A 12660-nucleotide genomic window follows, 5' to 3' on the forward strand; every position below is an offset into this window, starting at 1 on the left:
TCGAGGCTGATGGGAAAAAAGGAAAACGCAGAAATCAGACAAAAATCCAACGATAGGCCTTTATCTGAGTGCAGTCACCTTTTTTTTTTTTTTTTTTTTTGTCTTTAGTTTGAAATAAAAAAGAAAACACAGTCCAGTTTCAGAGCCAAGGTGTGATTTCTGCCACGTTTAGAAAAAAAAAAAAAAAAAAAAGTGACAAAATGATTGACAGGGCGAGTTAAAATCAAATTTTTACAGGCTCGCTGGGAGACTGAAGGCCTTGTTTGGCTCCGTGATTGACAGGCGAGGGATGTTTTTGGGGGGTCAAGAGAAAAGCAACGAGGCGTCGGCTGAAGAGGACAAATAAAAATCTAATTAGGATTTTGGGGAATTCAGCAGAAACATTTTGAATCTTTGAGCTCGTGGAAATATTTAATGATGATCTTTTTTTTTTTTTTTTCCTGGGATAAATGTGTAGGAAAAAATATCATGAGAAGATAAAAATGTTTTTTGTGCGTTTTGATGGATAAAAAAAACCGCTGGGCTTGAACAGGAAAAGACGATAGAAGTGGATTATTATGGATTATTATTATTATTATTAGAGGAAAAAAGTAGAAACGTCTCGGTGTCTTTACTGAAACGAGACGTTTTGGTTCTGATCTGCTTTCTGAGGCAAAAACACACAACAGGAAGTCAGAGGCTTGGAGGGAGCGCTTGTTTTCTCACACCCTGATGCTGATGGTGGATCCCAGCTGTTCACATACAACTACACACACACACACACACACACACACACATACAACACCTAGCTCTCTCTCTCTGTTTACACACCTTCTCGTCTTTTTCTCTCATTCAAGCCTCTGATGTTATTTATTTAGTTATTTTTTTCTGTCTTATTGTTTTTATTACTGTTATTGTTGTCATTAATATTTTTATTATTTTTATTACAGTTCTTGTGGCTGTTTTTTTTTATTGTTTGCTTCCATATTTCTTTTGGATTTTTTTTTTTTTTTTTTTTTTTGACTTGGTGCATTTGATTTTTTAAGGTTTTAAAATTATTTTAATACTTCATGTATTTTTCATTTCATTTTTACCATTGTATTTTTCAATTTTTTTTTTTTTTACAAATGTATTTATTTTATTTTTATTTGTCTTTTATTATTTTCACTCTAGTTTTTTGCTTCTCATCTTTCCTTCTCCCTTCTATTTTTTTCTGTTGATCGTTTTCTTCCTCTCTGATATTCATTTCCATTTTTTCCTCTCCTCATTTTCTCCTCTTCACTTTCAATCCGTCTCCCCTTTTCCTCTCTCTCTCTCTCTCTCTCTCTGTGTGTGTGTGTGTGTGTGTGTCTCCCTGGCCTGCTGTAATACCCCAGGGAGCTCCAGCAGAGGCCTCCACCTCACCGCCGCTGCTCCTCTGGGAGTCAGAGCTTCCTCCTCCTCCTCTCTGTCATCCCTCCATCTTCATCCCTCTCATCCTCTCTGTGCATCTCTGCTTGATATCAGCTGATCGCTTGTCTTTCTCTTGTATATTGAGTCTGTGTGTGTGTGTGTGTGTGTGTGTGTGTGTGTGTTAGAGAGACAGTGTGTGTGTGTGTGTGTGTGTGTGTGTGTGTGTGTGTGTGATCCCGTGTTTTTCTGTTTGCTGAACACTCTTTTCTTTTTATTATCTTTCCTTTTCTTTTCCTAACTGTCCCTCCCCTGTCTCCTTCATGGGCCATGTGTGTGTGTGTGTGTGTGTGTGTGTGAGAGAGAGAGAGAGAGAGAGAGAGAGAGAGAGAGAGAGAGAGAGAGAGAGAGAGAGAGAGAGAGAGAGAGAGAGACAGAGAGCACTCCTTGTGTTTCCAGCTCCTATTTATCTATTTATCAGGCCTGTTATTGTTATTAACAGCCATCGCCACGGCGACCTGCTGGGCTGCTGGCGCAAGATTGGACGCTTCCTCCTCCTCCTCCTCCTGTGGGGTGATGGGAAAACAGCCCCCGGGGCGAGAGACACAGACACAGAGAGAGAGAGAGACAGACAGAGAGAAAGAGAGAGAGAAAGAAAGAGAGAAAGAGAGAGAGAGAATCCAATAAGCAGATGTGATGAAGCTCCTCCACTCTGCTGCTCCCCTACAAACATCCCTTCATCTATTCATCCATCCCTCTTTTTATTCACTCATCCATCCCATCATCCCTTCATCCCCTCCTCCCTTCATCCCTTCATCCCTTCATTCCTCAGTCTGTCAGCAGATCTCAGGTCAGAGCTCTCGGTGTGAATCTGTTCTGAAGCTGCTGTCAGTTTGCTGCTAAGTGGGAACCCCAACCAGTGTGTGTGTGTGTGTGTGTGTGTGTGTGTGTGTGTGTGTACGTGTATGCGAAAAAAAAAAAGAACACACATGCACGAGTGTGAGTGCATGTTTGTGCACTTTGCATTGTCCACATGCTTTTATACTGCAGGTGTGTTTGTGTTTCCAGTGTGCACATGGTGTGTGTGTGTGTGTGTGCGTGTGTCCAGTATGTGCTTATTGTGTGTGTGTGTGTGTGTACTTGAGCACATTTGCATGCCTATGTGTTCATGCATGTGTCTTTACTGTAGGTGTGTGTGTGTGTATGGATGTGTGAATGTGTAATTAGGCATGCATGTGTGTCTGTAGTTTCTGTGTGTGTGTGTGTGTGTGTGTGTGTGTGTGTGTGTGTGTGTGTGTGTGTGTGTGTGTGTGGTGTAAATGAGATGCAGGCAGCTGTTTTGTGTCGTTTGTGCCGAGCCGCTCTGATTGGCCGGGCTGGTTTCACACACACACACACACACACACACACACACACACACACACACTCGGCTCAGGAGGTGTGAAGCTGTTTCTGGATCAGGTTCATGTTTATAGACGCTGTAAAAATTTTGCTGCTTTTCGGCGCCGAGCTTCGGTTTCCAGCAGGTATGAGGCAGATTATCATTCCAGGATATTCAGCTTTTCAGAGTAAAAGCTCCTCTGGTGCTCAGCAGGTGAAAGATGAATGACCCGGTGCTGATCTGATGTGCTTCCTGTTGAAACAGGATGCGGGGGCGGGGCTTGGAGAGGGGGTCGTCCTGTAAGCCAATAGGAATTCATTTATTCTGCTGATCAGGTGAAAAGGTTTTTTTTTTTTTTTTATTGACACACTGAAGGAAGCCGAGCTCATGTAAGTTCATCTGTCAACAGGAAGTGTGTGTGTGTGTTACAGGAAGTGCTGCTGAAGCGGGCGGCGGACCTGGTGGAGGCGCTGTACGGGATGCCGCACAACAACCAGGTACACACACACACACACACACACACACACACACACACCCTTTAAACCTTTAAACCTTAAATATTTCTCTGAGCGGAGACTGTGTGCCTGGCCAAAGATCATCTCCAGTGCAAGAGGCTCCGCTCCCACTGCAAAAACGCAAAATCTTACCAAGATTATTTGTCTTATTTCAAGTCAAAAATGTCTTATTTCTAGTTTTTAGACAATTTTCACCTGTTTCAAGCAAATTTTCACTTGAACCAAGTGAAAATTGTCTAAAAACAAGTTACTTCTGAGGTGATCATGTCTTATTTTAAGTGTAATGAGATATTTTGACTAGAAATAAGACATTTTTGACTTGAAATAAGACAAATAATCTTGGTAAGATTTTGAGTTTTTGCAGTGCCTGTTTTTATTGATTCCACTTTTATTTCTTGCTGATTTTATTTGTTGTGTCTGAAGAGAGTCCGTGTCAACAACCTGCCATCATGTAATCTGTCAGTAAGTCAGTCAGACGTTCTGTAGTTTGTGTAGTTTGTGCACATATGGAAAGAGCTTTCAGTATCAAACAAAGTATAACAGAGATAAAAGACAATGTAACGGGGTGATTTGGGGGATATTTTCTTTTTCTTAATCGATATAATTCTAAAAACAAAAAATGCAAAAAACTGTAAAATCGATATGTATTGAAAAATAAGCAAAACATCAAATCGGCACCCAAGTATCACGGTAATATCAGATTGGTAGATATTTAACATTATAAAATAAAAAAAGTCATAATGACGTGAGTCTGAATGAAACGTGAGTCTGTTCCGTCCTGCAGCCTCGCTCTGCTCAGCTGCTGTGAGCCATTACACTTCATACAACTACATGTTAATGCAGCTGATTAAACAGCAGGTTTGTTGGGGGGTTTGGGGGGGGAGTTTGTGGGGGGGCGAGGAGTGGGTGGGGGGGTCTGCAGGGCATTCCCGGCTCCCAGCGGCCGAGTCGACTTCAGTCGAGGATCAGAATCAAACCAAACTAACAAAAACTGTCCTTTCTTCCCTCTTTTTACCCCGTTTCCAATCCCTCTGCCTCTCCTCCTGTGTTCCTGTGTACCCCCCCCCTCCCCCCTCCCTCCCCCCCGGCCCCCCCCGTCCTGCAGGAGATCATCCTGAAGCGGGCGGCGGACCTCACAGAGGCGCTGTACAGCGTTCCCCGCAGCCACAACCAGCTGCCGTCGCTCACCGGCTCGGCCGCGCACTCCGGCATGATGGGAGTGAACTCGTTCAGCAGCCAGCTGGCCGTCAACATCAGCGAGGCCTCGCAGGGCGACCAGGGTGAGACGCAGCACACACACACACATGCACACACTCTCACACACACACACACACAGACACACACACACATGCACAAACAAATGCATGCACAGACACACAAAAACATCCATGTATGACTTTATGCAGAGGAATGGAGGTTTGCATGAATACACACAAACACACAACAGAGGAACACAGACACACATACACACACACACACACACACTCACACACACATATGCAAACACATGCAGATCCACACACATGCATGTGCACTCACACATACACACTTATTCACATGCATGTATACAGAAACTGCAAGGCAATGCACACAGGCAAGCATATACACACACATGGATGCCCATGCACACACACACACACACATACATGCACACACACACACACAGACATGCGCACACACGTACACACACACACACTAAACTAGGATCAAACTGTTTTTAAAATCCTTGCGCTTCCTTTGAGAGTTCCAGTTCAGTCGGCTCAGACAGCGCTGATCAGTGACTGTGTGTGTGTGTGTGTGTGTGTGTGTGTGTGTGTGTGTGTGTGTGCTGTCCCGGGTCAGTGTGGGCTGTCCCAGTCCAGTCCAGTCTGGTCCGGTCGGGTCCGGTTCCAGCTGGACTTGCAGCAGCAGCAGAACTATCGCTGCAGTTTGAAAAGTGTTGTGCTAAGCTCGAGAAAATTAAAGATGTTTGTCATAAAGTCGCAGTTCCACTCTCAACACACACACACACACACACACACACACACACACACACACACACACACACACGCACGCCGCCTCCCACGCTCTGCCACGCTCCCCTTTCCTTACGATAGCATTATCATTATCATTTCAGAGTTCTTTTAATCTGTTTTATCTCCTGACTCTGATGTCGCTTGTGTTTCTGTCACTTTGATTTGCATCTTTGCAACAATATTTTTCCCCCTCAGGGTTTCTTCTCTCACCTGCACAGCTTCTATCGCTTTCCTTCTCTCTTTTTTTTTTTATTATCATTTGTTCAAATAAACTCCAGTAGCGTCGTGTTCCTGACCTGCTGGAGGAGAGCAGACGTGACCGGCAGACGACAAAATACCAACACAAAACCATTAAAGATACAATCTGCAGTTTTTTTAAATCAGAAATTATGGAAAAAAAAAAAAATAAATCAAGTCATGTGGAAGATTTTAGCGCAATTTCAGTCCGTCATAAATCAAAATGATCCGATTTTGTAGATGCTGGAAATGTATGAAATGTCCCTTTATGGCCTCAAACTCCCACAAGCCACTGGGAAGTTTCATGCAAACTTTGCATTCACCAAAAGCTGCATCACTGAGAACACATTTATTCATAAAAACAACATGTTTTAGATTTTATTTTATATATTACATTTTATTTTCTCACTTTCGTTTGTGAAATTATAGTGAAATGAAACTGTTTTTTTATTATTATTATTTTTGCCTGGAGTTCCCTGTAGGACCTCAGATGGTCCCGGGACCCTCCTTTGGGACCCTCTGAATCAGAGCCGGGGTTTTCAAACTTCTTCATGTTCTGGAGCCCAAAGCTCGACTTTCATTAAAGCCGTAAAACTCCACATGAAGCGATTTGGCCCCCGGGAGCCCGGCTTGTGTTCAGTATTAAATTGTTTAGACGGGTAAAAAAGATTCCAAGTGGCTCGACTAAAATAATCACATTTTTTGCATCATAATTTCTAGTGAATTAAGTTGTAGCTGAATTCCACCGTTCCTAATTTTCTGCAGACTAATAGAAATACTCGTCTGCCACAGAGAGCCGTCCTCGGGCTGTTTTTTTCCAGAACCCGCTCGGCTGCAACGCAAACCCCAGAGAGCCGTCTCCAGGTGATAGACCGAGCCCTTATTAACCCTTTCTCTGTGCTGAGAGGGAGGAGGCCCGTGTTTTTCCCCTCGGCCGGCGACGCTCAGGAAACCATCGCGAACGTGCGACGAGCAGCTTGTGAACACGCGTCGACAGGAAACGAGAGCGCAACTGTTTTTCCTCCGCAGACACTTCCAGCCTCTCTCCCCTTCCTCTGTCTCTCACCCTCCTCCTCCTCCTCCTCCTCCTCCTCCCTCGTCTGCTTTTCACATCGGCGCAGGAGCGAAACACCTATAGGAATCTATGAGGTCATGGGAAACGGGACTTGCAGCCGTGGTGAAAATTCATAATTCCATAGTTTATGTCCGCGCTCGGTGGAACATTACACCGAGGATCTGACCGAGTCCCCCCGCTGCTCTGGAGCCCGTGAAACGGCTCTTTGTGCCCCTCGCAATTACGCGCCGTGATTAAAACATTAATAAAAACGGGGGCTCCCGTGCCCAGGCCTTATCAAGCGGACGAGGTCTGTAATTTACTGCGGTAATTCCAGAGGGCCGCTGCCGGGCCTGGTTTGCGTCATGTCGCCCTCGTGCAAAATGGATTATTTCTTTTTTTTTTTTTTTTTTTTTTTTGGGTTGTTTTTTCTCTGGAGTTTGTCTTTGCCTGCGTTCACTTGCTCTGCTTCACACTGACAGCTGAGTTTTGGGTAACGGGGCGGGGTGGGGGGGGGGGGTGTAGTGTTAGCCCTGGTGGCAGGACTAAACCTCGCTGACCTGCGCGGGGTGACCTTGGCGGTGACGTCGCCGCCGCTCTAGAGTTACAGGCCGTTCCCCGAAGGCCAAGTCTGTCCTTCATCTCTCACCCTGCCGGCGCGGTGTAGTTACCTTAACCCCTCGCCCTCCGCCGCCCCCCCCCCTCCCCCCGCTCCCGTGCTCCCGTTGATTGACCCTCATCCAAGATGCATTGAATACCAATGTTCCCTCCAGCACTTAGCGTGCCCTTTACCCCCCTTGTGAGGCGCCCGAGTTCCCACCGACCTCGGGCCATGCTTACTGAGCAGAGCCAACCGTATGCCAAGTAGCACATCGAGCTCTCTCCCTCTCTCCTTCTCTCTCTCATTCTCTCTCTCTCGTCCTCTTTCCCCCACTTCCTGGTTCGGGCCAACGCAATTCCCAGCAGGAGTAGTTGATGGAGCGCTGCCCTGGGATGAGGGCGAGGAGCAGGCAATGGGAAACACATGTCTGCAAAAAACAGCACAGGGAGCGGCCGAGAGCTACATCGTGTCCCTCTCCGCTCCATAATGTTATTGTGTTCCTTTTTTTTTTTTTTTTTTTTTGAATTTCTTGTTTTAAAGACGGGAGTTTGCGAGCAGATAGGCACCGAGTTGATCTTATTTGTTTTGGTGTGTGGGATTAACGTTCCCTGTCCCTGCGTCGGGATACAGCAGCGTGGGAAGCAGATCGGATGCAGATCACATCATACGACCCCACGTATTAAAAAGAAATGAAAACACATGTTGCAGCGCAGATGCAGGGTTTTTTTACTGCGTGCCTGCTGAACCGCCGCTGAACGCTCTGGTAATTCTCCGGTCGGGAGAAAGTCGAGTTTTGTTTCATAATACACTCATTTCCTTGTCCTGTGTAACACTCGGAAAGCAAACAGTTCCCCGCAGTAAGAGCGCGCCTTGGACTGATATATGTCCTCTGACTCCAAACTGGTTGCCCGCCAGACATGTCTTTCCAAACCATTTATAGGGGTTTCAATTAAATTATTTTGACTACTCACTGCTGCTGAGTACATTACATTATATCTACCAACCACACGACCTCCACTACAAGACCGTTTTAATAACCACGTCACCGTATCGGCCGTGTTTTGGATTTATTATTAGCTACCAGAGCAATAACACGTTTACATTTTACAGAAATACACGTGGAGCACTTTGAGGCTCTGCGCTTTGAGAGGCGTCCTCGGCCTGCAGCGCGATCGCTCTGAGAACAGGCTCAGAAACCTGAATTTTATTTTGAAATCAGCCCTCGGTGCTGTGTCGGCGGACAGCTGGGATGTCACACGATCTCCAAAATCAGTGTTTTCAATCTCCGAGGCCCAAGAGTCTGCAGGTTTTTCGCTCCGGCCAAACGCTACAGCAGCTGTTTGGAATGAAAACCTGTTCGGCCTTCATGGCACAGGGAGGGTCTGAGTGTGTTTTTGGAGGGGTTTTCCACCGGTTTTTGGCTTGAAAAACGGACAAATTCTGACACACTGAATTCGAGCACACAATAGCTATCAGCAGCATGAGAGGTTTTTTTTTTTTTACCTTTGAAAACCCACGCCGGTTGGAGTAATAATGCAGGACTGGTGCAGGATGAAGGCACGGAGGGGATCTGCCTGTTTCTCTGGCTAAACCGGTGCAGGATTCGCATCGATGAGCTGCTGATCTAACCGTGTCGCTCTCCTTCCCCTCTCTCCCAGGTTACTCCCGTAACTCGAACAGCGTGTCGCCCCGCGGCTACGTGCCCAGCTCCACGCCCCAGCAGTCCAACTACAACACCATCACGTCCACCATGAACGGCTACGGCGCGGCAGGGATGACCAACCTGGGAGTGCCCGGCTCTCCCAGCTTCCTCAACGGCTCCACCGCCAACTCCCCGTACGCAAGTAAGTCGAAAGCCCGCCGCGCCGCGCCCCACGCCCCTCGCAGGCGCTTAGCGTGCAGGCGGCGCTCCTAACGGCCCTCAGAGCTGCGGTGCAATCTGTGCGATGTGAGGGGCGCCTCGTGCCGTGAACTCTGGAGGTTTGCTGGCGGTGCCGGGCTCCTGGATGGATGGATGGATGGAGGGGGGGGGGGCAGTGTTTCTGCTGAGCCGCAGTGTCTGCCTAATGGACTGGATTTAACAGTTTACAGAGCGGAGCTGTGTGTGTCCATTTGGAGAGCGATTAGATGCCAGGGATGCAAGACACACGAGAGAATGCTTTACAAAAAAAAAAAAAAAAAAAAAAAAAAGCGGATTATTCCAGCTTTCAAATTTTACCTTTTCTGTACACTGCAACAAAAAAAAAAAAATCTCCATCTTAACAAATCATTCAGTCTCATCTTCAGTTCAAATCTTGTATTGCTTCAAAAATGTTCAAACAATAAAATAAAATAAAATAAAATAAAATAAAATAAAAAAAAATTTAAAAAAATCTGCTGTGACCCTGATCAGGATAATAATGAAAGATGAATGAAAAAAATCTTCCACTGGTTGTGTGATAATCCCACTCGTCTCCAACGCTAATCTACTTGTTTCCAGAATTTTCTTGAGTCGAGGGTCATTTTCCGGATCCTCATGGCTGATCTGCTTTATTTCTACAGATTTATACTGGTTACCAGAAGAAAAAAAAACAAACAAAAAAAACAAGTGGGATTATCTCATCCCACTGGCAGATTTTTGTTCACCTTGTTTGAAGAAATACAAGATTACGAGACTAAATGGATGGGAAGATAGATTTTTTTTTTTTCAGCATGTGCAAATGTAATTGATAGATAATAATAATAATAATAATAATAATAATAATAATAATGATAGCCTCAGATATTCGGCAGTCGTTTTGAGTAAATGGCATCTGTCTCATTTTGCTCGCTGCACATTTAGTGTGTGGAGTCACGGCTGCAGCAGGTGCAGAGGAAGAGAATAATAAAATCAAAGCGTTCCTGTTGAGACGACTCTGGGCTGCAGAAGAGAATTACCGGCATCTTCAAATCTACTGAAGCATCCCTCCTCCTCCTCCTCCTCCTCCTCCTCCTCCTCCTCAGAGTCGGCCCTCTTGTGCCTCTGCCATTGAAACTTTCCACATCGCTCTGATTAGCATGCCTGGAGTCTCTGCTCCTGTTTGGAAGGCGCAGGTGTGTTTTGGAGACTAGTAAAGTCTAACTGACCCGGAGGGAATGCTCTATTGTTTTGGCTACTGTATCAAAGAACCAAGTCTCAGCGAGACTCGTTTAGGAGGTAGCGAGCTAAAACAACGTCTCTGTGCCAGTTGATGTTGCGGTCTCTGGCGACTAAACAAAAGGTGGGCTCGCATCTCGCCTGGCTTAGCTCTTCAGTTCCCACCCCCCCCCCTCCTCCCTCCCCCCCCCCTCCCCCGCCGAGGGTTTTAATGCTGTGTGTGTGTGTGCCGAGGGGAGAGGTGTGGATTGTGCGGCGCCATGCATTGTTTCCAAGTCCTCATCTGCTCTGACTGTCCCCTGTTCCATCCTCCTCATTCCTCCCCTCTACTAACCCCACTAACATCCTCACACCGCATCGTTTCATGCATTCATGCATTCACGCTTTGGGCCGAATCCATTAATATTAGCTGGAGAAAGAAAAAAAAAAAAAAAAAAAAAAAAAAAATCTCATCCGTGATGTCAGGAGAACAAGGAAAGGGTGGGATGAAAACGGCTGAGAAGCAGCGATCCAAGACAACTTGATAGCGGTTGGCATGAAGGGAAGAAAAAAAAAAAAAAATCACATTTACATTCCCCTGTTCATTTTTTTACAGTTCCATTTTCAGCCGCTGTCCCTGAATCATTTACAGATTTTATAACGGGGTACATATGTACGTGAAAACACGGGTAAAAGTCTGTGGAACCTATTAAATCACAGGAACAGGGATAATCTGAGGTGATAATCTGAGGTCAGTTGTAGCACCGACTGACACACACACACAGAGAAAAATCTGTTTCGTTATCAGAAATGCATGAAGATCATAAAAGGATGTTAGAAATGACGTGTTTATTTAACAGTTTGCAGCATTATAGTGGCAGTGACTGTCCACACACACACACACACACACACACACACACACACACAGCATATATTGTTGTGGACATGGATGGAGGCCGCTGCCGCTGCAGGACCAGGTTTGTGCTCAGGTGAACTTTAGGCCTTCAAGTTATGGATCAACTTTGCCAGATTTGCACCTGTTTGCTTGGAGCATGTTCGTCCAGACCTCGGCCCGTTCTGAGGCAGGGATCCATTCCTCCTCCTCCTCCTCCTCCTCCTCCTCCACCTCCTCCTCCTCCTCCCTCCCCTCCCCTGCATGATTCACCTCATCTCCGTCCGGTCACTCACCTCCTCTGTCTGTCTGCCTGCTTGTTACCGTCACCTCCTCCTTCAGGCCCTTCGGTAGGACGTCCCATCTTTTCCTCCTCCTCCTCCTCCTTCACAACCTCCTGTCCTCTTTTCCACTGGACCCATAGGCCCTTGTTCATTCTCTCCTGTCCATATGATTTCCGCAGTCAAACAGAAGAGCGCCTTCGCCCCTGTCGTGCGGCCACAGACCTCCCCGCCCCCCACCTGCACCACCACCAATGGCAGCAGCCTACAGGGTGAGCATCCCACCCCTTTCCTGCCTAATCAACAACCCCGTCCATTGCTGTCTTGGTCCATGTCTGATCTGGCCAGAGAGCAGAGAGAGAGTGTGTGTAATGCTACAAACATTTTTTTTTTGTTTTGTTTTGTTGTTGTTTTCTTTTCTCTTTGCAACTTGTTTGGAGGTCAAAGTTGATCCATAACTTCTGGCATTAAAAGATCGAATTTCAAAAATGAACTTTCTCCAGATATTTAGGCTTTCCTCACTAATGAGTCAAGCCCTTTTGGGGGTGTTTTTAGGGGCTCTAAGAAAAGCACATCAGATGAATTATATCAAGTGTTTTCCTTGTGTAATTTTGAAAATCTACATGAAGTCTTGCAAAAGTCATGGAGGGACATTTCCAAACCCGACATATTTCAACCCTAAAAAACCCAAAGCAGCAGTGGCTCGGCCTCTCTGATGCTAATGCACGATGACCTCCAGCACCTAGGTCACGATTCATCGCCATCACAGCGTCACCTGAGCTGTAGCTGAGGTGTGAACGTGGGGCGTGGCAGCGATAATAACTGCACTTTGTTTTTTCTCTGTGTTGAATTTCAGCCATGGCAGGTCTCATAGTCCCGCCCATGTGAAGAGGATCATCGCCCAGCCAGACAGCGTCAGCCCCCCCCACCCCAACCACAAACACCAGCGGCGGCGTCCCCCCCCTCCCCCGGCCCGCTGGAGCTCCACAACAGCAACATCCATCTCATCAACCCTCAGACCGACTGACCCCCCCCACACCACCCCCCGACTCTGATCCAGGATCACGCACCACCGCACACCGAGAAAAATCCACGTTCCCAGGCAAAGTTCTCCTATTGTTTGATTTTGTCGCCGTCTCCACCTGCGTCCGGGACTCTAGTGTTTCTCCCCGTTCCTGCGCACGGCGGTAGCCATTGTTGAAGCCTGCCTTCCACGCGTCTA

General features: G+C 46.5%; 1 protein-coding gene across 2 annotated transcripts in view; it reads left to right on the forward strand.

The window, feature by feature from the left end:
• Nucleotides 1-12373, forward strand: part of LOC115366116 (transcription factor COE3) — a 168123-nt gene extending 155750 nt beyond the window's left edge. For both annotated transcript variants that reach the window (XM_030061373.1, XM_030061374.1), the window contains exons 12-16: nucleotides 3181-3246; nucleotides 4370-4544; nucleotides 8830-9015; nucleotides 11621-11710; nucleotides 12295-12373. In XM_030061373.1, coding sequence (XP_029917233.1) covers nucleotides 3181-3246; nucleotides 4370-4544; nucleotides 8830-9015; nucleotides 11621-11710; nucleotides 12295-12326 — 549 coding nt within the window. In that variant the 3' untranslated portion in view covers nucleotides 12327-12373. The remainder of the gene's footprint in view (nucleotides 1-3180; nucleotides 3247-4369; nucleotides 4545-8829; nucleotides 9016-11620; nucleotides 11711-12294) is intronic.
• The last annotated feature ends 287 nt before the right edge of the window (nucleotides 12374-12660 follow it).

The sequence above is a fragment of the Myripristis murdjan genome, chromosome 10, assembly GCF_902150065.1.
Source record: "Myripristis murdjan chromosome 10, fMyrMur1.1, whole genome shotgun sequence".
In the NCBI taxonomy this organism is placed as follows: Eukaryota; Metazoa; Chordata; class Actinopteri; order Holocentriformes; family Holocentridae; genus Myripristis; species Myripristis murdjan.